Source organism: Schistocerca nitens, chromosome 4, assembly GCF_023898315.1.
Source record: "Schistocerca nitens isolate TAMUIC-IGC-003100 chromosome 4, iqSchNite1.1, whole genome shotgun sequence".
Classification (NCBI taxonomy): Eukaryota; Metazoa; Arthropoda; class Insecta; order Orthoptera; family Acrididae; genus Schistocerca; species Schistocerca nitens.
This window is the reverse complement of record NC_064617.1, coordinates 125,625,220-125,652,216: the sequence shown is the minus strand read 5'-3', so window position 1 is coordinate 125,652,216 and position 26,997 is coordinate 125,625,220. Positions and strand designations below refer to the sequence as shown.

Below are 26,997 nucleotides of genomic sequence, written 5' to 3'. Positions count from 1 at the left end.
TTGAGTTTTTTTGTCTACTGTGACAAATACACCACCTCCATTTCCCATTTGCCTATCATTTTGATATATAATTAAATTTTCCACAAAAATATCTCTGCTATCAATTTCAGGTTTCAACCACCTTTCTGTACCTAATATTACATAAGCTTTACTGCTTTTCATGAACATTTTGAACTTGGGCCCTTTGTTATGAATGCTTTGACAGTTTACCATTAGGATTTTAATAATCTCACCTGTGGGAGGCATTTCTTTCAATCTTACACTGTTACTTCTGTGTTTCCTACAGTCATTGTAATATGGATTGGATGGAGAGTTGCCTAATCTAGAAAACCCTTATGTGTGCCACACACACAATCAGCTACCTGAGTAACAGCCTCTGATGCATAATACATACCTGACCAATTTAGGGGGACCCTATAGTTCTGAACCCTATGGTGCAAGTCCAGCAAGTCGCAGCACAGCTTGTCACAGAACTTTAGAAGTCTCTGGTTCAGTCCTTGCACTCGACTCGGAACCAAAGGGTGATGATCAGCTGTGGGAACAATGCTGCAAGTTGTGTGCTTCGTTGAAACTCCACACACAAGGCTGATTATCTCATCCTTCTGTGCCAGTCACTGGAATGACCTAAGAATGACTTCAAGAGTCCAGATGACAGGCATCATTTGTTCCAATGTGTGCCACAATCTGTAGTTGGTTGCACCCTGTTTCCTCAGTGGCTTCTTCAGCATGTTGAATGAGTCCCCAGGCATACTTACTGAGTGCACCCAGTGTCCTTCCCAGTCCCTTGCTGCCATTTCCCTAAGGAGTACCATCATTCGCCATATGCTTAAACTGCCGACGATTAATAGACCCCTACCCTTTTGTGTTTGCCTCCTCCTGACACCAGACAAAGCAGGTTTCCCCAAAACAGGTTCAAACCCGTGTCCAGCCATCCTGATTTAGGTTTTCCATGATTTTCCTAAATCACTTCAGGTAAATGACGAGATGGTTCCTTTGAAAGGCACAGCCAACTCCCTTACCCATTCTTCCCTCATCTGATGGTACCGATGATGTTGCTGTTTGGTCCCCACTCCAAATCAACTAACCACCAACCCAGAACAGGTAAAGTGAGTCCCACTGGCTCAGTTTCAGTGAAAGACAGCAGCTATACTTGTTGGTTAGGGGGATCAGTTGATGCTGACTCACAAAGACTGTTGCTTGTTAACATGCCTTTTGGCTTGTATCAATTCTTATGGTTACCATTTGGCGTGGACAGTGCCCTGATGATTTTTCAACAGTTTCTCGAACAATTCACGAGGTCTGGGCCTGGCTATGCTATTGATATTGTGGTCTGTGGCTCATCCACTGCTGAGCGTCTCAGTGGCTTATGTATGCTCTTTTCAGTGTTACAGGCTGCCAGGTTAAATTGCAATTTGGAAAATAGAGGACTCTAGCGCTGGTATCAAATGCCTTTGTCAGAATGTCTCTGCCATTGTGACTCTTCTGCATCCTATGTAAGTCTAGGATCTCAGGTTTTTTTTAAAAGAGGTAAGAGGTCACGCACCAAGACACTAGCCTGCTGTCATGTTTTTTGGCCTGGTTTGGACAACGACATCACTCATTTAGTTAAGGTATGTTCTCAATGCACATCGCAGCAAGCTGCCCGCAGGCAATGTTGTCTCCTTGACTGCAACCTTCGCAGGCCTAGGACTGTCTCCACATCGATTTTGCAGGGCTTTTCCTTAATGCATACCGGCTAATAGTAATTGACGCTATGTTTTTCGTTGCTTGTCAACTTTGGCCTCTGCCACTGTGGCAACCCTGTCGACATTTTTTTCCATCGATGGACTTCCAGCAATGTTTGTCTCTGATAACAGCCCTCAGTTTGCATCACAGGAGTTTGACTCCTTCTGCAATGCCCATGGGATTCACCAAATTTTCACTCTTCCTTTCCCCCCTAATCCAGTGGCCAGGCTGAAGGGATAGTCAGAACATCCAAAACACAAATGAAAAGTACGTGACTTGGTTCCTGTCAGACTTTCCCTTCGATCATTTTCTGTCTTCCTATTGGTTTATGCCATTCGGTGACAACAGCCTTGCCAAACTGCTCCACGTGCATCAATCCTGGACACTCCTACATCTCCTGTGGCCTGGCCAGGGATGCCAACCTGTGCAGCCGTCATCCCTTTTCCGACACGGGGTGGCTGCCTGGGCGCACAGGTTTGGTCATCGCCAAAAATGGATTCCTGCCATTATCTCCTGATGCTACAACCGCTGCCTCTGCAACATCCGTACAGAGGAAGGCCTCTGTGCACATCATTACAACCATTTGCACCTGCCCGTGGATGACCGGACAACCCTGGCTAGGACATCGACATCACCACAGAAGTCTGAACTATCCATTGCTTGACAGGTCACCTGACAAGTCTGAGTCCCTGCCACAACATAAGAGGGGGGGCAGCTTCTCCAATACCACAATCTGTACCATTGCAACTGCCATCCACACTGGAGCCTTCTGCTCCACCTTGGCCACCAACTGTGGGGGCACCACCAGCACCACCACTACCAGGCCCTGACATAACCCATCTTACTTTATGGATTGACACAAGAAGGCGGACTGCGGCACTGCCCGCACCCCAAGTACTTCTGACTATATACCCCAGTATCAGCATGTCATCTCAGTCAGAGCCTCGCAGAGGAACACGCTATTCCCCAAGGGAAAAGGAAGGAAGTGCACACTTGAAAGCTGTGTGCATTAGCAGTGTGTTGTCACCCGCCAGAGTGCACTGCAAAAGAGTAATACTGGGAACTTCCGATAGAGCCTGCCATGGGCGAATGCCTATTTAAAACCTGCTTCGCTATGCTAGTGCTCAGTTATCATGTTATTACTGCATTCATACATTTGCCTTATCTTATTGTGTTCGTTGTATGTTATGGTGATTGGCATACAAACCACAGTCTAATGAAGTTGTACTATCGTTTGTGGTTGTGTTGTGCATTCAGTTTACAACAACACTTTCAGTCTGTTTTATAGAAATAACTAGTTGGCAAACCTGGCATTGCCTAGGTACTCATTTTGCCAATTTCATATTAAAAACGAAAACAAAAAAGTTAATAGTGTTTGTAGTGAAATATCAAAAAAGTTCCATTTCCACGTAATGATGAAAAACACTCTGAAATTACGAAACAGTCATATGAAGTAGTATGCACAATGTACAGGTGTATAAGTACAGTATCCAGTTTAAGAAACATAATCCCTGAAAGTCTCTATAAGCTGACTCCAGCTGCTTTGCTCGTCTTCAGTGTGATTTTGTAAACGTCTCTTTGTGCTTCGCCGTTGAAACTCGTCAAAAGTGCTGCCAGGTGTCAAACATTTCCGTATGATGACTCAACTGTAGGAGTGTCTTAGTGGTAAAAAATAAATGTATTAAAACTTCATGCATAATGTGGAATTTTTTCAGGCATCTCAGTGATTATGACATCATATGTCTCGAATTATGAGTCATATAATGATATATTTGTGTTGGCACACTCGGCGACATATGTGGATACTGTCTGCAAAATATGTTTGCAAATGGAGTTATTAGTACAGAAGTAATAAATTTAAGCATCACACATGATGCGGCAGTTTTTTCATCCATCTCATTATTTATTGTGTCATATCTCCTGAATTGTTATAGATTGGGGGTCTTACTCCCACAGCGGCTGTAGCCTGACAGTAAGGACATGTACCAAGTTTAACTGAAAGTGGTCCAGGGGTTTAGAAGGAAATGTTGAATAGTCTCTCGCATGCACGAGCACACGCGCGCGCGTGTGCCCTCACACAAACACACACACACACGCACACACACATTTTTAGAATAAGTTTGGATGTCATCTTGTATGAATTCTTTCCATATTGGTTTGATTTTTCTGTCCACGATGTCAGTTTCTGACAAGAAGCTCTTACTGCTGCATTTTTAAAATAATTTCTGTTAATTTGTTATAGTACTGTTTATAACATCATTGTTGTTCTGGATCCTTACTTATTCTTGCTGTTTTGTAGATATCCATTTTTCATTCTGAAGCTACTCTGATACCTGCAGTGATCCAAGGCTTTTTTTTTCTAGACTTATATTTAATAATTTTTTGAAAAACTGATTTTACAAATGGATAAAAGCTTATTAAGAAATATGTTGCATTTATAGTTGGCATTAGGCTTATTGTAAATTTGATCACAATCAACGTTTTGAAGCTTTTTTAAAAAATCATCTTGTGTTATGTCATTAATCATCCTCACACCTTTTTTTTGTTGTTGTTGGAATGTGTGGACAGTGAATGCAGCTAAATCGTGTGATGTTACTAAACATATGTAACGACAGTCCCAGTACCATTAAACTTGTACTTGTTGTATGAGTACTTTATTTATCTGGGTAAAACTGTCTTGAGCAACTTGAGTAGGGAATACTAAACTGTATGTGGTTTATAGCATCTTTAGATCAATTTTCCTGTCAAATTTATTTAAGGAAGTTACATTAAACACCATATAATTCAGTAATCCCTCCAGTTCCTCTGATGGAGTGTGCAATAAGCCATCAAATGTTTCATGAAAATGTTCCATGTACTCAGTGAAGATCTGTAGACTGTAACATCGAGTATTGTCCAGCATTAACTCACAAAGTCTGAGAAGTATGCAGACAACCAGCTTGTGAATGGTGACTTGCTTTTGTGTACAATATTTGCTTGGCCCTCAGCTTGCAAAATTTCACATTCATCACAGATAGTACTCATTTATACCAGACACTGCCATGTACACCACTGCTGTTATGAATGCTGCAGCATCCTAAAATCAAGTTATTTTTCAGGTTGCAACATAATGGATTATATGTATCACCCAATCAGTTGGCACAGGGAGAAGGCATTGCCTTCCTTGTAATTAAACTAAATATAATTGTCTTCATAATCAACAATATGCAGGCCATGCTTGCACACCTTTCCTTATCAATGAGTCTTTGGCAGAATATAATTGCTATTGCACTGGCATAAACCTCAAAATGGTCAGAAGGAGAACAATCTCCGACTGCAGCAAATTCTCTGGACTGTAAAAGGGTATGTATCAATAATTTTGGCGGAATGAATGTTTTGCTCTGTATCAGAGTGTGCACTTTTGCAATGGTGTACCAGATCAGGGCTTTAAACTGGATCCTTGCTTTTTGTGAAAAATGTTTTACTGGCTTGGGCTATGCGGTCCACACATCAAGAGCTATGTCTTCATCTGGCAATACCTCTCACCAACTTCCCCAAGTCTGTATAGTCTCTCCTGCATATCTTACTTGATTAGCAGCATTTGGAGAAGGAAACACCAGGGAATGGCATAGCCACAACCTAAATGTTGTTTCCAGGATGAATCTGTTATGTTACTTTCTGATATGTTAAAACTGTGAACTGGAACATGGCTCAAATCAAGATTCTTGTATTACTTTGCGTTCCCCTCACTGAAAAGAGAAGGTTACAGGTTTCAGTCAATGTCCGTCTCATAACTGTACTCACTTAGAAAGTTTTGCTGTTAATGTCTAACACAATACCCTTGTAGGTACTTAATAAAATGTACACTTTACATAAAGACAGGACACTTTATTGACCTGTACACCTAAAAGATAAATAATTGCTATCTCAGAATATACCATTATTGTCCTGATAGTCATTTTGCATAATGCGCACATGACAGCAGCACACACTCCAATCCTCACACTGCAGTGGGTTGTGATGTACTGACAACTGGAGAGGGCGGTCTTTCTGGCATTTGTCATTTGCATCATTGCCAAGAGAAGTAAGTGTGGAGTGACCTATGAGCTGAGGTTGCTACCCCGCCCCCCCTCTCCCCCCCCCCCACACACACAAGGAAAAGAAAAAAACATTAAGAAACATCTGCCAGATCAAAACGGGACCACACTTTTCATCCATAATGAGTTAACATTGTGGCTGAATGCTGGTGGGTTTGCTGGTATTGGAAGATAGCTGCCACATCTGGGTGACTGGTGACCATTTGGTTTCCAGGTGGGCTGCTCTGCTCTGCTCTGGATGACATTGCATGGCTGGTGGCTGTGGCATGGAAGGCATTCTGTGTCTGGTGCTGGCCTGCATTTCTGTGATGTATAATGCACTCAGGTGGGCTGGCTTGCACTGATCAATGTGCCCTACTGTGCCTACTCTTTTACTCCATAGAGTGAGTGTCCTATCATTTTGCCCCATAACTGTTATGGACTTTGATAATGTGGTAGCTGTGATGTGCGTGATGGATTATATCAGAGCAAAACATGCTTTGTCATTACCAAGTCTTTGAAAACAAAAGTAGCCTGTTTTCCATGCCATGTAGTTCTACTCAGTTGCATGTCTTCCTTTCGCCACCAGAGATCCGAGATAAAATCTGGACTAGAACATGGGGGCCGAGTTGTTGTATGGAAAGCTCTCCTGATTTATTCAAAGGTTTGCCATATGGCAGGTCCACTGGAGAGGCCTGCAGGTCTTCTTTCTATGCATTGTGCAATCCCAACAACACTACTGGGAGGGCATCAATCCACAAATCTGTCATGTGGCACATTATAGTGGGTTTCAAAGAATGATGTAGTCTCTCCACAATGCTGTCTGTAACTGCGTGATAGGCTGAAGTCTCTATCAGGTATATCCCATACAGCTGAGCCATTGTGCGAAATATTTCTGCCTCCCACTGCCGACCCTAGCCAGAAATCACTTGGAAATCAAACCACAGGGGAAAGTGCATGCCACATTCTCAGCAGTTTGTGTTTCCAATGGGATTACTTCTGGCCACTTGATGTATCTGTCAGTCACAGTGAGACAATCCTGGTAGTTACGTGCAACAAGTAGGGATCCTGTCAAGTCCTTGTGGCCATGTGTGGATCGTGCCTGTAGGACATTGAAACTCCCAATCGGAGTTCATATGTGTTGCGTTACTTTGCACTTCTGGGAGTGGATGCATGTGTGAGTACATGTACGGCAGCCCTTCTATTTGTCAGGCCACACAAAATGCTGTGTTACTTGTGCCCTTGTAGCACAGATTCTCTGAAAGCTGAGCATGTGTAGTAAACTGAAAACCCATCATCAGAGAAGGAAGGCACTTATAGCTGCTATCGACTTGCTGACTTGTCCCAGTACATCAGCTCCTCTGTGCCTGGCAGCAACATGCGTTGCAAATGTAGTGCCGTCTTGCCTTGTAGCAGATCTCCTCTTGCACTGCCACCAGCTTGGGGAAATCCAAAGATGTGGAAATGCTTTCTGCGCCAGACAAAATGTCAGTGGTGACATTCTTTGAACTACTTATATTCAGAATGTCTGTTGTAAATTGTAAAATAGAATTTAGTTGGTTGACTTGCTCTCTGGGATAGTTTATTTGTGGTTTCAGAAATGCGAAAGCCAGAGGTCAATGGTTTGTATATATAGTGAAGGCATGTCCTTCCACCATGAATCAGAAGTATCTAACTATTTCATAGGCTGCCAAAAGTTGTGTTTAGAATGGTGGCCAAGAGTGCTGCTTCTCTGTGGCATTCTTGGAGAAGAATCCCAAAGCTGCCAGTGCCCATTTACATCCTGTTGTAGCACAGCACTGGCAGCACAGGATGGACACCCGAGAAAATTGCTGGAGAGGTGTTGATGGTCAGATGCAAGAGGAGAGGCTTGTCTGACAAGTTTCAAATGCTGCGTGCAGTTTGTCAGTTCAAGTGACTGGTGTGGAGCTGTGCACTTTGTAGCCGACGAGGGCAACATGGATGGCACCTGGGCCTCAGTAGCTTGGCATAAAAAACAACAATAAAAGTTTATCATCCCCAGGTGTTGATGCATTTCATGCACTGTTTTGGGCCAGGGTAAGATGTATGGTGGTGCAGTCAGCTGGTGGATATCTACCGGTCATGTTAACCTGAAATTCTAGGAATGTCACTTTGTTAGCACCAATGACGCGTTTAGCCAGATTTGTGAGGAAGTTTCCATAGTGATCAAACCTGTGGAATACTATGCGTAGATGTCTTTCATGTTTTTCAGGGAATAATAGTGCCACCAACACCTCATCTATGTACGCAAAACAGAAGTCTAGTCCCCGCAAAACTTCATCAATAAAGAGCTGAAAAGTCTGTGCTGCATTCTGTAGCCATATGACATGTATGGGAATTCAGATAGCCCAAAGTGTGTAATTATTTCTGTTTTATCAATTTCCTCTGTTGTCACAGGTATTTGAAAGACAGCACGTGTCATGTCTGTGATTATAAATCACCTCTCAAATGACCGCCACAGAACAACATTTAAATGTAATCATGACCTTATATGTAGCTATGAACGAATCATTTGCTAAGTCATAATTTGCACATGGTCTCAGTTACCATAGCAGGCATCTGGGAAACGGGCACACATCCAGGTGAGTATCAACCAGAAAATGCGTCTTAGTGATCCTGTCTGCTATCACTAAACACGATGATTGCCTGCGCTGGTGCTGCTGGCAGACTTGCCCACTGGATGTGGTAGGCTTCTGTTCATGTTTCCTGAGGAGTGCGTGCTCATCATCCATGTGATGGCATATAGTCTCATTGGGTGTATACATTGAGGGCTACAACCTACCATATCAACTTGTCAAGATGATAGATGATGATGTCCCACCTGTCTCTGGTGGGCATTGTAATAAATACCTGCAGAGCAGCTGCCTCAGATACCTTATCTTCAATCTCTGCCAGTGTGCTCCAATTTACCTCTTGCGTTATCGAGAGCAGATTGCAATGCACCTCTGGCAAGTAAGAAACCCGTAAGGACCCTAGGAGTGGATCCGGGATGTCTGGTCCAGCTAAGGCATGGATGTGTTGCAGGAATGGTGATAGCTCCCTGTCCCCAATTTCCTCCCTATGCAACAATTGTCCTAAGCATTGTGTTTTAAGAGAAGGAAAGCTGCTGAATAAGTTTGCCTTTTGGACTCGTGTTTTCCAAAGGCAAGCAAGTTTGTAATGGTGTCACTAACCTCACTTGGCAGAGTAGCTGTCTTGTAGTGCCACCACATGTGCATATTTGGTGGAATCTCGCTTTATGCGAGAGGTGACTAAATGGCTTTCAATATGTGGGAACCAAAGTGACGGGTAATCCATCCAGAGGGCTGGCTGGCACATTAAATGCCACTGGTTCACTTGTGTTTTTGGAACTGCCCCAGAAGGTCAGGAGGTCATAGCAGGTAGAAAAACTCACTGGAGTTGCAGCTCTCGGCGAATGCAGGCAGTGTTATGCCTCAGATGCAGGTGGAACTAGTGTTAGGCGGGCGGCAGGTAGGAAATGCCCGCATGGCCAGACATGTGCTTTCCTGGCTGTGTGACTGCACCAACGCTTGGACTTACCCATTCATTCTTATTGCTGTTATAACTGTTCCATGATTCTTTTGTAGGTGTAACCACTTTGCAGGTACATAATAAACAGTACACTTCACATAAAGAGACTTTGTTGATCTGTATACCAACAATATATATAACTGCTATCACAGAATATACTAGTATCTATACAGAGTATACTAGTCATTTCTGACATTGTCAACAAGAGGGTGTGAAGTGACTTGTAAGCTGAGGGTGCTGCACTGTCATTGTGTGCACTTAGTTAGTCTAGTATAAGCTATACTGCTCTAGTATGAGCTCCCTGCCACCGTTGGATAAGCAACAGCCAGCAGCAAGTCGTACTCTTAGCTCACTTATTTGTTTCAGCCAGAGCGAGAGCACCAGCAGCAGCGAGTACTGTTTGTATAAAGCGTTTATTTTGCATTTTGTTTACGACCTTCCACTAAGGAAGGGATTCTATTTGTGTTTATCTGCTCTGCATAGAAACTAACAGTTCTTGATCGTTAGGAGAGAAATTTATTTTGTACTTATTTGCTGCGCTTAGCTTTTAAATAGTTTTTCTGGGAAAACCTAGCGTAGTTTTCGCGTCTCGTATTTCAGTGAGTGTTTCTTGATTATCAGAGTAGCTCATCAGAAGATTATCTTGGGAATTTGTCACCGTATAGAGTAGGGTAAACATAGTCATGTGTAGGGACTGTGGTTGTTGTGAGCGGACGCAAGGAGAATTGGCCACTCTTCGGGGGCAGGTGGAGGCTTTGTCTGTTAGGCTCATCGAGCTCGAGGCGCAGGCGTCGGCTCGTAGTGGCGTTGGGGCAACTGTGGTGAGACCTATGCCTACTTCGGTGGCCTTGGAATCACATGGAACCCCTGATGTCGCTGCGTCTTCCGGCAGTGAGCATCTTACCGGTCAGCCATCACTCCAGGGTGAATGGCGGACAGTGGTGGGCTCGCGCGTGCCTGGCCGAAAGGCGAAGGTGGGATCTGGCCGCGTGGCAGCTGCCTTACCCCTTTCCAACAGGTACGGGGTGCTTCCTAGTGGTGATGACATCGTTTCCGAGCCACCACAGGATGCCTCGCCTGTTGGGCCAGTGGCCGATTCTCCGGCAAGGTCCCGACAGTCACAGAGGGCGGGCCTATTAGTTATAGGGAGCTCCAACGTTAGGCGGGTTATGGAGCCCCTCAGGAAAATAGCGGGCAGGTCGGGGAAGAATGCCAGTGTGCACTCGGTGTGCTTGCCGGGGGGTCTCGTCCGTAATGTGGAGGAGGCCCTTCCGGCAGCTATTGAACGCACTGGGAGTGTCCGGCTGCAGATAGTAGCACATGTCGGAACGAATGACGCCTGCCGCTTGGGTTCTGAGGCCATCCTTGGTTCCTTCCGGCGGCTGGCTGATTTGGTGAAGACAACCAGCATCGCACGCGGAGTGCAAGCTGAGCTTAATATCTGCAGCATAGTGCCCAGAGTCGATCGCGGTCCTCTGGTTTGGAGCCGTGTGGAGGGTCTAAACCAGAGGCTCAGACGACTCTGCGACTATAATGGTTGCAAATTCATCAACCTCCGTTATTGGTTGGAGAACTGTAGGGCCCCCCTAGACAGGTCAGGCGTGCACTACACACCGGAAGCAGCTACTAGGGTAGCAGAGTACGTGTGGCGTGCACACGGGGGTTTTTTAGGTTAGAGGGACCCCCCCTTGGGCGAAACGATAAAATACCTGACGGCTTACCAGAGAGAACATCAGCATCGTTGATAAAGAACGTCCGTCCTCAGAGACCAAAAACAGGAAAAGTTAACGTAATATTGGTAAACTGCAGGAGTATCCAGGGCAAGATTCCTGAATTAGTATCGCTTATTGAAGGAAATAGTGCGCATATAGTATTAGGAACGGAAAGTTGGTTAAAACCGGAAGCGAACAGTAACGAAATCCTAGACACAGAATGGAATATATACCGCAAGGATAGGATAAACGCCAATGGTGGAGGAGTATTTATAGCAGTAAAGAATTCAATAATATCCAGTGAAGTTATTAGCGAATGCGAATGTGAAATAATCTGGGTTAAGTTAAGTATCAAAGGTGGGTCAGATATGATAGTCGGATGCTTCTATAGACCACCTGCATCAGCAACCGTAGTAGTTGAGCGCCTCAGAGAGAACCTGCAGAACGTCGTGAAGAAGTTTCGTGATCATACTATTGTAATAGGGGGAGACTTCAATCTACCAGGTATAGAATGGGATAGTCACACAATCAGAACTGGAGCCAGGGACAGAGACTCTTGTGACATTATCCTGACTGCCTTGTCCGAGAATTACTTGGAGCAGATAGTTAGAGAACCAACTCGTGAAGCTAACGTTTTAGACCTCATAGCAACAAATAGACCGGAACTTTTCGACTCCGTGAATGTAGAAGAGGGTATCAGTGATCATAAGTCAGTGGTTGCATCAATGACTACAAGTGTAATAAGAAATGCCAAGAAAGGAAGGAAAATATATTTGCTTAACAAGAGTGATAGGGCACAAATCGCAGAATATCTGAGTGACCACCATCAAACGTTCATTTCTGAGGAAGAGGATGTGGAACAAAAATGGAAAAAATTCAGAAACATCGTCCAGTACGCCTTAGATAAGTTCGTACCGACTAAGGTCCAAAGCGAGGGGAAAGATCCACCGTGGTATAACAATCATGTACGAAAGGTACTACGGAAACAAAGAAAGCTTCATCATACTCTTAAGAGTAGTCGAATCATAGCTGATAAGGAAAAGCTGAACGAAGCGAAAAAGAGCGTAAAGAGAGCAATGAGAGAAGCATTCAACGAATTCGAACATAAAACATTGGCAAACAATCTAAGCAAGAACCCTAAAAAGTTTTGGTCATATGTAAAATCGGTAAGCGGATCTAAATCCCCTATTCAGTCACTCGTTGACCACGATGGCACCGAAACAGAGGACGACCGAAGAAAGGCAGAAATACTGAATTCAGTGTTCCGAAACTGTTTCACTGCGGAAAATCGTAACACGGTCCCTGACTTCAGCCGTCGCACGGACGCCAAAATGGAAAATATTGAAATAAACGATATCGGAATTGAAAAACAACTGCTATCACTTAGTAGCGGAAAAGCATCCGGACCAGACGAGATACCCGTAAGATTCTACAGTGATTATGCTAAAGAACTTGCCCCCTTTCTATCAGCAATTTATCGTAGATCTCTGGAAGAACGTAAAGTACCTAGCGACTGGAAGAAAGCGCAGGTCGTTCCCATTTTCAAGAAGGGTCATAAATCAGATGCGAATAATTATAGGCCTATTTCGCTTACGTCAATCTGTTGTAGAATAATGGAACATGTTTTATGTTCTCGTATTATGACGTTCTTAGATAATACAAATCTCCTTCATCATAACCAACATGGATTCCGCAAACAGAGATCATGTGAAACTCAGCTCGCCCTATTTGTCCAAGAAATTCACAGTGCCGTAGACACTGGCGAGCAGATTGATGCCGTATTCCTGGACTTCAGGAAGGCATTTGATACGGTTCCGCACTTACGTTTAGTGAAAAAAATACGAGCTTACGGAATATCGGACCAGGTTTGTGATTGGATTCAGGATTTCCTAGAAGAAAGAACACAACATGTCATTCTCAACGGTTCAAAATCTGCAGATGTAGAGGTAATTTCGGGAGTACCGCAAGGAAGCGTGATAGGACCTTTATTGTTTACAATATACATAAATGACTTAGTTGACAACATCGGTAGCTCCGTGAGGCTATTTGCAGATGACACGGTTGTCTGCAAGAAAGTAGCAACATCAGAAGACTCGTACGTACTCCAGGAAGACCTGCAGAGGATTAATGAATGGTGCGACAGCTGGCAGCTTTCCCTAAACGTAGATAAATGTAATATAATGCACATACATAGGGGCAGAAATCCATTCCAGTACGATTATGCCATAGGTGGTAAATCATTGGAAGCGGTGACGACCGTAAAATACTTAGGAGTTACTATCCGGAGCGATCTGAAGTGGAATGATCACATAAAACAAATAGTGGGAAAAGCAGGCGCCAGGTTGAGATTCATAGGAAGAATTCTAAGAAAATGTGACTCATCGACGAAAGAAGTAGCTTACAAAACGCTTGTTCGTCCGATTCTTGAGTATTGCTCATCAGTATGGGACCCTTGCCAGGTTGGATTAATAGAAGAGATAGACATGATCCAGCGAAAAGCAGCGCGATTCGTCATGGGGACATTTAGTCAGCGCGAGAGCGTTACGGAGATGCTGAACAAGCTCCAGTGGCGGACACTTCAAGAAAGGCGTTACGCAATACGGAGAGGTTTATTATCGAAATTACGAGAGAGCACATTCCGGGAAGAGATGGGCAACATATTACTACCGCCCACATATATCTCGCGTAATGATCACAACGAAAAGATCCGAGAAATTAGAGCAAATACGGAGACTTACAAGCAGTCGTTCTTCCCACGCACAATTCGTGAATGGAACAGGGAAGGGGGGATCAGATAGTGGTACAATAAGTACCCTCCGCCACACACCGTAAGGTGGCTCGCGGAGTATAGATGTAGATGTAGATGTAGATAATTTAATTCTTAATTTCTTTGCGTGTTTTTGGGTACTTGCATAGTTTAATTCACAAATTTTGGGTGGTCGACACTTGCCTGATGCTGATTGGTGAACCGTGGCAGGGTCGCAAATCCCTGGTGGAAGGCGAAAGTTGGTGCTGGCTGCAAGGCTGTGCTCTTACACTTCCGTAACAGGTTTGAGGTACTGCCCACTGCTGAAAGTACTTCTGAGCCAGCAAGGGCGGCCTCGCCTGTTGCAACAGTGGTCGATCTTCCTGAGACGTCGGGACAAGTGCAGAGTGTGGGATTGCTTCTCATTGGGAGCTCTAATGTTAGGCAGATGATGGAGCCCCTTAGGGATATGGCAGCTAAGGACAGGAAGAAAGCCAATGTGCACTCCATGTGCATACCGGGGGTAGTCATCCAAGATGTGGAAAGGGTCCTTCCAGATTCCATGAAGGGTACAGGGTGCAGCCAACTGCAGGTGGTGGCTCATGTCAGCAGTAATGACACGTGTCGCTATGGATCGGAAGAGATTCTGTCTGGTTTGCGGCGGCTACCTGAGATGGGGAAGACTGCCAGTCTTGCTTGCAAGATAAAGGCAGAGCTTGCCATCTGCAGCATTGTTGACAGGACCGATTGGGGACCTTTGGTAAAGAGCTGAGTGGAGGGTCTGAATCAGAGGCTCAGATGGTTCTGCGGCCGTGTAGGCTGCAGGTTCTGCTAAATAGGTCAGGTGTCCACTACACACAGGAGGCAGCTATGCAGGTAGCAGGGGCTGTGTGGCATCGACTGGGTGGTTTTTTAGGTTAGACAGTCTCTGGAAAGATCAAAAAGGGCTCCAGTCTCCAAGAGTACAGGGTAAAGAAACAACAAGAATCAACCAAGCAACAGTCGGTATTGTAGTTGTAAATTGTCGTAGCTGTGTTGGAAAAGTACCAGAGTTTCAAGTGCTGATAGAAAGCACTGAAGCTGAAATTGTTGTAGGAACAGAAAGCTGGCTAAAGCCAGAGATAAATTCTGCTGAAATTTTTACAGAGGCGCAAACCGTGTTCGGAAAGGATATATTCAATAAAGTAGGTGGTGGTGTGTTTGTGTCTGTTGGTAGTAGTTTATCTTGTAGTGAAGTTGAAATAGATAGTTCCTGCAAATTACTGTGGGTAGAGGTTATACTTAACAGCCATACCAAAATAATAATTGGCTCCTTCTACCAACCCCTCAACTTAGATGATATAATAGCTGAATGTTTCAATGAACACTTGAATCTCATTGCAAGTAAGTACCCCATTCATACAGTTATAATTGGTGGAGACTTCAGTCTACCCTCAATTTGTTGGCGAAAATACATGTTCAAAGCCGGTGGTAGACAGTAAACATCTTCCAAAATTGTACTAAATGCTTTCTCTGAGAATTACTTTGAACAATTAGTTCATGAGTCCACACGAATTGTAAATGGTTGGGAAAACACACTAGATCTCTTAGCCACAAATAATCCTGATCTAATAGAGAGTGTCATGATGGATACAGGGATTAGTGAACACGAGGTAATTGTAGCAAGGCTCAAAACCATATAAACCAAAACCACTAAAAATAAATGCAAAATATATTTATTTAAAACAGCAGATAAAAATTTGCTTGATGCCTTCCTAAGAGAGAGTCTCCATTCCTTCCAAGATATTTATGTAAGTGTAGACCAGATATGGCTCAAATTCAAAGATACAGTATTGACAGCAATAGATAGATTCATACCGCATAAGTTAATAAGAGACGGGACTGATCTACCATGGTCCACAAAACACCTCAGAACACTGTTGCAGAAGCAATGAAAAAAGCATGCCAAATTCAGAAGAACGCAAAATCCTCAAGACTGCCTAAGTTTCATGGAAGCTCGAAATTTAGTGCAGACGTCAGTGTGAGATGCTTTTAATAGTTTCCACAATGAAACATTGTCTCAAAATATGGTAGAAAACCCAAAGAGATTCTGGTCGTATGTAAAGTACACCAGTGGCAAAAAACAGTCAATACCGTCACTGCATGATAGCGATGGAAATGTTACCAATGATGGTGCCACTAAAGCAGAGTTACTAAATACAGTTTTCTGTAATTCCTTCATGAAACAAGACGAACTAAATATTCCAGAATTCGAAACCAGAACAGCTGTTAGCATGAGTGACATAAAAGTAGATATCTTAGGTGTTGCGAAACAACTCAGATCACTTAAGAAAGGCAAGTCTTCCGGTCCAGATGGTATACCAAACAGGTTCCTTTCAGAGTATCCAGACACAATAGTGCCTTTCTTAGCAATGATATAGAACCGCTCACTTTACTAGAGGTCTGTTCCTAAAGACTGGAAAGTAGCACAGATCACACCAATATTCAAGAAAGGAAATAGGAGTAACTCATTGAATTACAGGCCCATATCACTGACCTCAATTTGCAGTAGGATTTTGGAGCATATACTGTACTTGAACATTATGAATCACCTTGAACAAAATGACTTATTGATACATAACCAATACGGATCTAGAAAATATCGTTCTTGTGCAACAAAGCTACCTCTTTGTTCCCATGAAGTAATGAGTCCTGTCAACAAGGGATTTCAGATCGATTCCATATTCCTAGATTTCTAGAAGACTTTTTGATACCATTCCTCACAAGCGACTATTAATCAAATTACGTGTATATGGAGTATCATCTAAGTTGTGTGACTGGATTAGTGATTTCCTCTCGGAGAGGTCACAGTTCGTAGTGATAGACAGTAAATCATCGAGTAGAACAGAAGTGATATCTGGCGTTCCACTAGGTAGTGTCATAGGCCCTCTGCTGTTCCTGATTTACATAAATGATCTAGGTGATAATCTGAGCAGCTCCCTTCAATTGTTTGCAGATGATACTATAATTTACAGTCTAGTAAAATCATCAGATGATCAATTCCAATTACAAAATGATCTAGAGAGAATTTCTGTACGGTGCGAAAAGTGGCAATTGGCACTAAACAAAGAAAAGTGTGAGGTTACTCACATGGGCACTAAAAGAAATCCAATAAATTTTGGGTATACGATAAATCGCACAAATCTAAGGGCTGTCAATTCTGTTAAATACCTAGGAATTACAATTACGAGCAACTTAAATTGGAAAGACCACATAGATAATATTGTGGGGAAGGCAAAACAAAGACTGCACTGAACACTCTGCCAGGCACTTAAGTATGAATTGCAGAGTAGCCATGTAGATGTAGATCTTCTGATGCTGAACTTTTATCGAAACAGGTTATTTCTAAATGAATCAAGCACAATACCCATTTTCCCATGGAACATCAAACTTTCCTAGTATCATATAAACAGGATTAAAGATTTGTCACATGCTGTAAGACATACCGTAGATGTGTTATTGGTGTATCTTCAGAAAACTGTATGTATTTAAACAGCACAATCTGTTGCCTTCTCCTCAGAGTAAAAACATACTTCATAACAACACAACAACCATGACAATTGTACTTGCTTCTTCGTGTAGGCGGTTTGGATTCTTCTTCTTCTTCTTCTTCTTCTTCTTCTTCTTCTTGGCAGTGGTATTGTGCCTAGAAAGACTTTTGCAGATTGCAAGCATTATTTATTTATGCTGAAAATATTGTAAAACATTTAGACTTGCGTCGGGTTATTGTACAGGGGTGGGGTAGGGTGTGGGGGGGGGAGAAGGGGGGGGGGGCAGGAAAAGTGCTGTCTAGCAGGGTGTGTAGGGATTAGAGACTGCCAGATGTAATATTCAGGAGGTGGAGGGGTTTTGGGTGGGTGGGTGGGGGGGGGGGGGGGGGGGGAAGGAAAAGACTGGGTGTGAAAAGGAGAAGAGGAGACAAAAAGGAGGAGAGTGGAAAAGGAGAGAAAAGGATGGGAGCACCTCTCCTTTTTCTCTCCTCTTCTTTTCTCCCCTTCTTATTTGTCATTCCCACTCCAGATTGCTGTTCACATGACAGTTGCATTCTGATTGGAGCTGCTAGTGCTGGCAGCTGAGTGTGTGCGAGATGTGCTTGCCTGTGTAAATGTGTGTATGGCTTCTTTGCTGAAGAAGGCTTTGGCCAATAGTTACGGGTGTAACAGTTTCTTCGTTGTGCCTGTCTGCAACTCAACGGGCCATCTTTATGTGTTGTACAAGTTACCAATTTTAAACTGACAACAGGAAAACATATTAGCACTCCTGGCAGCATGGTACATGTTTCATTGGTATTCAGTTTCACCCAGTGCCACAGGATGGCAATAGCCCTGGTTATTATTTATTTGAAAGGTCCGGTGTAATAATTCTATAGAAACTGCACTTGTCATAGCACATTGTTAGTTTGATTATTTATAAAACAGAACAACAAATAGTTATATCATTATGAACTTGGTAATAGTGTTATCCTTTAATTTTATCATGTAAAATTGTGCATCATTGTTTGCCTTTGAGTTGTGTCTGCTGCAGATATCATCATTTCACAAAGGAGTTACGAAATTGCAGTTTACATGACTAACATAAAAGATCACCTCTGAGCCATGTGGATGTTTTCTGATAAGTCAGAATCCACTTGAAGATGACAAAATTCCTTTATTACACCAGTAGTTCATATGAAAAGCTCAGTCCCACATCTGGGTGGTGCTGAAATGTGGGCCTTGACACACAGACCCAGTGGTGAAGCGTTGTAGTTGGTCACTGGCATCCACTGTGCACAGTGCAGCCCTGGTGTGGCACATCCTTGTGTAGTCAGTGTCCCTGGCCAGCAGCTGTGCTATATCAGTGTTGATTTGACAAGTGACATGGTGCACAAGCACCAAATGGCTGGTGCTAGCAGACACTGCAAAGGCTCAGTGGCTAAGAGGGCCTCAGTTCAATCTTCAGCCCATTAGACAGTGGTAGGACACCCAGACAGGTTGTCCTATCGAGATGCTGGTGGAGCAGAGTGGCCTCATGACAAAAGCCAGCACTGTGACAGATGCAGACTTGATGACCCATCAATTTGATGACCTGCCTGGCCAGAAGACCAGTATTTACACTCACCAACATGAATTTGTTGTATTGTTGTTGCTGACTGGCAGGTGGGCATTGACACCCAGCAGGTGCCGTAGAAAAATGCTGTACCAGAGTATTGTTACAGGTGGCTCTCTTTACAGCATCAGTGCCTCTTGTTTAGGTCCATACTGTTACACCTCATAAGAAATAATGGTGTCTTTGAAATTCCCATTATAATTATCTGTATGTGACAATATTTTATCTGCAATTCATGTAAGTCCTTACAGAATGAATTCTTGTGATTCTGCACAAAAGAAAGTATGTGTCTCACTGCTTTCCCCTGTATGCAGAGGTTTTGGTCAAACAGTTGTCGGTAAGTCAGTAACAAATACTGTAATCCTGACATGTTGAGCAGCAGGTTAATGCTCTAGGTGTTATGTACCATTTTTCTGTCTGATGACTGTTTCATAAATACTTTTATCAAAGAGTGTATTTCATGAGGCCAGAGTGTACATCTTTTTCCAGATATGTGATCATTTTTAGTTCCTGGATATAACAATGACTGCACTGTAGCCAGCTTAATGCAACCTCTGCAGAATACCCACTTATGATCTCACCGTTGAGTGCCTATAAACCACAAACACACAAAATACTCCGTTTTCCACAGTCCTGACATTAGTTCATATCTCAGCTTCAGAAAATAAATTTTGTAACCGGAAAAGCTATCTTGCTCTACTTATACCAGGTATACAGAGAAATCGTTTGGTTGAATCTTCCAATAGCCAGTCTGAATAAACTGTGGTGTCAGATAGTAGCTATTCTTCAGGGGTATATTAAGAGCCTATTTGAGTCAGTACATTCTTATTACAGTCTGTGCTGGTACATATGGGGCATTTACTATTGCACTGTAAATTTTATTGTTTCTCACACCTGTTTTACTAAAGTGTGGATCGAAATTCATTCTCTTTTAATCATTCTTGTATGGTGCTGTAGTTTTGTAGATGACAATATATTTGATGACTTTTTTGTCAGTTAATTTTTGTCACTGTCCTTTTAATGCAGGTTTATGTTTTCAATATTTTATTATAAACTTATTACATTCTGGTTTTATTAACACATTTAGGGATCATTGCTGAAACTATATGAGTCGGTTCCTTCAACACTCAAGGTGAATAACGTACCATCTTTTACACAATCTCCTACACCATCACCATCATTAGAATCACCTCTATCAGGGTTAGATATCATACAACAGTGGCGCCGTTCTCCAAGCAGTGATTCTGGGTCCCCAGTGAGTGGTGTTTGTTCTCCTTCAAGTAACTATAGTTCTCCAGGAGGAGCCACTGGATCTCCAGGAACTCTTGGGTCATCAAAGAGAGGCATTAAAAGGACTCTTGAGATTATTCGCCAAGATAAATATGGCCGATCAAAACGTGAGTAGTGTCACTTTTGATTTTTTTTTTTCTCTCTCTTTTTATCCATGAATGTGTGGTTTGTTCTTATTTCACTTGGTTTTGATGCATCTCTTTACAGAGCATTGTCTGAACAACTACTTTACACATATGAGTGTGAAAAAAACAGGTGTATCTGAGGTAGTAGACACAGCTGCACAAGCACACACCAAAAAGGGAAATGGTGACAACAGTTTTGAAAGGAATGTGTACTCATTCAGCAGAACTGTGTCTGTCCTTTCTGATGAGTCACCTGAATCTATTAAAACTCCTTTTGAATATGGAGAAGAATCTGAGGAACAGAATCTAAACAGTATAGTATCTACATTCAGTCGTACTACATCTGTTTCCTCTGCAGCCGAAAGTAAAAACAGTGTGTCAGATAGAATCCAGACATGTTCAGAAAATGTGAATCTAATCAGTGAGGATTATTTAGAACAAAGAACTTGTGTGACCAGTAGAACGACAAATAAGACTCCTGATGTGGAAACTGAAATATTTGTTGGTAGTAGTAATAATGTTACTGCAGAAGAACCCAGACCCGTAGATGTTACAAGTGAGATAAACTCTATAGATGATGAAGTGATCATTACAGAAGATGAAATAGGTGACCATGAATTTGTCACTTCTGAAGTTACTTATGTATCGGAACCTATTAGATGGAATGTTGATTTAAATTCCATTACTGAAGAAATGGAAGCTTTTAAACGGTTGTCCAAGTCTACAGCAGATGCAGAATGTAACTTTAAATTCAAAGCTGAAATTGATCCAGCGCAGAACTCTCTTGCAGAACAAGAGCTTAGGAGAGAGATTACAAAAGACATGTTTGCTAAGGTATTTTACTACTGACATTTGGAAAGTACATATATACTGTGTGTCTATCTCTTTGTTTTTTTCCTTGATGTTTTTTCTTTCTTACAGATGAAAATAGTTGGGCAGTTTAATAAAGGTTTCATTATAACACATTTGGATTCCGATCTCTTCATCATTGATCAGCATGCATCAGATGAAATTTACAATTTTGAAATGTTGCAAAAAACTGTATCACTTCAAAACCAGAAACTTGTTGTGTAAGTTTTATTTACGTATGGAGTGACTGAGTTAAGAGTAATCTACCAGTTTTTGTGTTCTTTCCATGATTATGTATGAGATACTGCCAAACATATTTTAATTTCCTATTTGCTTAAGACCTGAATTTATTGGTAACCTACTATTTTTCCAGTTTATAGTCAAGGGATTTTTTTGAACACATTACAGTGCATTTTTATGAAATTAAAACAATTTACAGTACTGAAGTAGTTCTTTTGAGAAAGAAATGCATGCATTAAGGAAGCCCACATTGTAGTTCCAAAATTCACCAGACTGTCATGATGACGTGTAATTAGATGCAGAATTGTTAAAATTGTATGTACTGTATACCACATATAGATTTGAGCAGTAGTTACACTCATGCCCTTCTCTATAATATTGTTACACTTTAGCAGCTGCAGTAGTTCCTATTGAAGAGTCCCCGTTATCAGTGTCTTGGAGATATGTTGGTCATGAATTACATAAACATAATAGTTTAAAAAAATATATGTTGTTATTTCATAGATGAGAGGCATGGCCATATGCTCTCCATATAATTATACAAATATCCATATGTGTCTCCTTATTCTCACCAAGTGTCAGTGATATCTGGAATTAAAATGAACAGCGTCACTATGAGGCAACTTCTCAGAGGCCATGAGATGTTTGTTGTCAGGATTGGTGTGGCTGCTTTTCTCACATGTTCGTGCACAGATAGTATCACAAGGTTGCTCTTCTTTTCCTCATGGACGAGAATCTCAGTTGTGGGGAAGGTAGGTTTCATTCTGTTGTTGCAAGTCATTGCAGGAGATTTTACTATCTTGGTGACATCAGAAGCTTTTCATGATTTTGAGATGCCATAAATGGGCCTTCAAATGAGGATAATAATGGGTTCCAAATGGTTTCATGCCAGAAGAAGGCACACTTGCATGATTATGGGTCACAATAAATGAATGGCTGCTGCATGCCATGTTCCTATGGCATAGCTACTCTTACTTTGCAAATCTGTTATTGCAGCTGCTGCACGAAGTCTGATATTTCAGTGACATTGTTTGTTGTGGCACTGAAAAACACTCTTGATAGGTGAAGGGTCTGCATGTAGGCTAGATCAGCTGTTGTCACTTTTAGGTCCTCTTTAAAACTGTATGCAGCCCACTTTGTCTATGTGTAGATTCACAGTCCATTGCTCAGTGCTCTAGTAACCTGTTTACAGCAGAATTGTAGGCAGTTTTCTGGATCCACTTCATGTCAAATTATGCTCCAATGACAATGATAAGATTCACTTTGTGTACCTTGGTCCATTTTAATGGGAAGTGTTTTGCTGAATCACAGCTGTGTTTAGCAGTCCATTCTGACTGCACAAGTTCACCCACCGAAGGACAGACACACATAAAGGTAAAGGTGACTGCTTTGGTGTTGGGAAGTAATATTTTCTTCCTTGGGAATGTGAGGGGGACATGTCAGGAAACATAATCACTACCTGACAACGTCAATCCTTTGTTATTTATTCGATCGACTAATTTTTTTGCACCATATGCTATACCAGTACGAGCTAAAGCAGTAACACCAGCTGCTCCAGCTATCTACGCTGTAGATAACGTTGCACCAGTTGCCGCACCAGTTCCAGATAAAGATGTCCTCAAGGTAGCACCATCAACTGCTGTTTCAGGCGCTCCAGATAAAAGTGGCGTATTTTCAGCTGTATTTATTTCTATTGCTGTATGACCTTCCTCGCCGTACTGATATGGATGGCGCTGGCGCAGTCCAGTATTAACTTCATCTGTTGGCATTGGCTCCAATTCAAATTCAACTACTTCTTTGTCTAAATCATTGTATGCTGGATTTTCTCCATACCTAATTTCATCTGCAGCATCTTTTCGAAACATTGTCCTTATACTATTACTCCTATTAACATTAAAAGCGTTTCCCTGTTCCGCCATTTCAATATTGTCCACCGGTCCTGGATACAAAGTTCCTCCTACGTACTGTATTGCACCATGTTGTCCCGTGCTTAAATACTCATTTAACCATGACATTGTGCTGACTAAAGTTTAGTAGATTCTGCATTTATATACGTAACCAACAAACACGTGTCACTGCATGGGGCTCCAAAATGAAAAGTTTTGCACCTGCCAACCTTTCACTGTCGTGGGTGCTTGCCCAGATAAGGTCCTAAACAGACCATTATCTCAGCGTCACGTTGACAGCCGCCATGTGACCCTGGGGACCCCGGCCTGACCTTGGGTTTTCGACATGACACGATACTACGTATCGTGTCATGAAAACCCAAGGTCAGGCTAGGGACCCAGGGTCACAAAGGTGAATATACTCAGTAGAAATCTATAAAATGGTAGGGAGTCTTTCCCACTGATCACATAGAACACGTAGACAATCATGACTGCCACACATGTGCTGGAGGTGAAAGCAGATAGTGTGACATGACCCAAGCCTTAAAGATCGACCAGTTTGGAGCATACAAGCACCTTACATCCATCTGCACTGTGGAAGATGAGAGAAAGGGGGGGGGGGGGGGAGTTTGGAGAATAAAGGGATTAAACTGGGTTATCTGTCAAGAGAGGAAGGGTAAATGGAATTGTCAACAGCTCTACAAAACATACAATACATGCATCTCAGGTGTTACAAGAGGCTCTTTATGAGTAAAACATTTGATCTGATGAGAACTGTAATTTATAGCTAGAACACACATTTCAATAACAAAAAAATGTGATTTTTATCTGGAAAAATAAAAGAAAAAAAGAAGAATTTTCTACATTTGTACACTCGTACAAATAGGTATCTCCTGATTTGAGTGACTTGTGTTCTACTTCAGAAATGTCATTGCTGTGAGGTACAATCTTGATGATTCATTCAGAGGCCCACAATTTGCTTGGTCTGCTCAATGATGGGATCTTCTGTCTTCATAGAAATGATACAATGCAAGTGGTTAGATACACTCTCAAGACATGATCAATTGTTCAGCCTAAGATATAAAGGCCACTGATGCACACTGTGAGAACTTCTTTTGAATCCGATGGCAAGCATAAAAAAAATGTCAAATCTTCCTCAGAATGTTGTCATTCAGTGCACTGCAGGAAAAACGTCTTGAGGCTGGATGGATGCATACACTCACCGAGTACTTGAGTGCATAGTATCTTCTGCAGACCCTTAGCTTTGTGTTACAATGGTTGGTTTATGTTATGTGATTTTTGTAGCAGGTTGGAGAAACATGAGTGAAACATTTACAGTTCTTGAAACTTCCTGGAAGAGTAAAACTATGTGGTGGACCAAGACTCGAACTCAGAACCTTTGCCTTTTGGGGCAGGCATTCTATCGACTGAGCTACCCAAGCATGACTCACGACCCATTCTTACAGCTTTACTTCCGTGGGTACCTTGTCTCATATCTTCCCAACTTCACAGAAGTTCTCCTGTGGACCTTGCAAGACAAGCACTCTGGGAAGCAAGGATATTGTGGAGACATAGCTTAGCAACAGGCTGGGGGAAGTTTCCGGAATGAAATTTTCACTCTGCAACGGAATGTGCACTGATATGGAACTACCTGGCAGATTAAAACTGTGTGCTGGACTGAGACTTGAACTCAGGACATTTGCCTTTTGTGGGCAAGTGCTCTACCAATTGAGCTACCCAATCATGACTCACGACCTGTCCTCACAGATTTACTACCTCATCTCCTACCTTCCCAACTTCACAGAAGTTCTCCTGCGAACTGCCAGGAAGTTTCGTATCAGCACACACTTCATTGTAGAGTGAGAATGTCATTCTGGATAAACAGTTCTTGCTTGTTAGGATGTGCTGGAGTCTTTTGGAGCATCGTAGGTTTGTAGATAGTTTGGGAGACAGGTGTGACATGGGAAATTTGCAGACAAACGAGTGGTAAATGTAAATCTATCATATATTTATTTATTGAACTTAGACATGCTTCTGAGTGCACCCTCTTCTGTGCCGCAGTCTGGCAGTCTCTCTAATATTCCAGTGTTGTAGCAGCAGAAAAGGAATAGTGGGCAATACATGCTGCTCAGGTGGTGGCATGCTGATCTGGCATTACAGCCATGCCAGGGCTGAGTTGTCAGTGATGTCCGTAGCACCGCACATGGTTCTGCTTTTGTGCAGCTTGGGGCAGCCAGCAGCATCTTCTGTCATTGTAGTAGGTTGCAGTGCTACCCAAGGTCTAACTCGGAACTACTAGCTGGAGAGCGGCAGCAGGCAGCCTCTGGAGATGGTGAGCACCCTCATAAATGCGGCAGCAGAGCATTGGGTGTTGAGTCCTGGGCACTTGGGCAGTAGTTCTTGGATCGTGGCTCAATGCTGGCTGTAGTGATGGTGACAAGAGTTATGGCAAAGACTTCAAGGCTGAGGCTGACAGTATGGGTGCAGCTACAATGCCCAGTTGCTTGTACGCTATGGGCTGGAGGCAGATGGGTTTAAATGCAGCCACTCAATGCTGACTTCACGGAGAGACAGATTTTGTGTGCCATCATGAAAGGGTCTAGAACAGAGTCAGTAAATGCTGCTTCGCTGTTGTTTTGTGGCTGTGTGTCAAACTGCACAAGCTTCCTGATGTCCCTGGTTCTCGACATTCGAAAGCGACAGTACAGTAGAAGGCACTTGGTGAGGGGTGCTTCTGTCATCAGGAGGTTGAATGCAGCAGCTGGCACTCCAGATATGGCACTTTCTCTGTCTGTGGTTTAGGCCATTACAGATTCTCTCTTCCAAGAAAAAAATCCACTCTCAGATTTCCATTGAAAATTTTACTGTCATATAAGAATCAAAGTATTTACAAGTACTTTGCTTTATTGATGTTGCTCATGGTGACACTTGGTCCTTTACATTATTTACACTCCTTTTCACCAACACTAGGCCGTGATTCACCACTGAGCCTCTGTGTTCTCATTCACAGACTCTTCACTTCAACTCATTTTTAGTCCTGCTAGCAGCTACATCATTTCACATTGTGGGAAAGTCCAGGGAGGCATCCTATCAGCTACCTAATCCACTTAATATTTACACACTAAAATTCACATCTCTCACATCTTCCTATTACATACATCACATATTTCTAGCAACTAATGAAAAACCTGGAAAAAACCTCATAAATCATGTTCAGATACATCCCACATTTACACTAACAATATCTCGCGCTTTCTGGTACTGACAACGAAAACTAAAGGTTCTCCTTGACCTGTGTAACTTGTTTACCTCGATCTATATTCATAGGATCCTGTTGCCTTATCATTATGATATAATCAGTAATGAAAACTGTTTTCAGAATAAGGTGGTCAGTTTTTGTGTTTTTAATCATATTGACCAGAAAGAATGCTACGATGAGCACAGTTGATAACTTTCATCCTCCAAAGCACTTCATCATTGTATTCTACACATTCCTTCGCAATAAACCTCAATATCTTAAGACATAGGTAACTCTCATTCTGAGAGAATATAAGTAGTCCAGTGGATCTGCTTCAAGAGCTCTAGAATACCAGAGACCTGATTTGTGATCACAGTCTCTCTCCAGCTACCCTCCAGTGCCCATAATACATTTTTACCTTTCTACCCTGAGAGACTGTTTCATGGGCTACCTTC

General features: G+C 42.5%; 1 protein-coding gene across 2 annotated transcripts in view; it reads left to right on the top strand.

Moving 5' to 3' along the window:
* LOC126252772 (mismatch repair endonuclease PMS2) overlaps positions 1–26,997 on the top strand; it is a 160,097-nt gene that overhangs the window by 84,210 nt on the left and 48,890 nt on the right. For both annotated transcript variants that reach the window (XM_049953699.1, XM_049953701.1), the window contains 3 exons: positions 20,002–20,311; positions 20,412–21,163; positions 21,251–21,399. In XM_049953699.1, the coding sequence (XP_049809656.1) occupies positions 20,002–20,311; positions 20,412–21,163; positions 21,251–21,399 (1,211 nt within the window). The remainder of the gene's footprint in view (positions 1–20,001; positions 20,312–20,411; positions 21,164–21,250; positions 21,400–26,997) is intronic.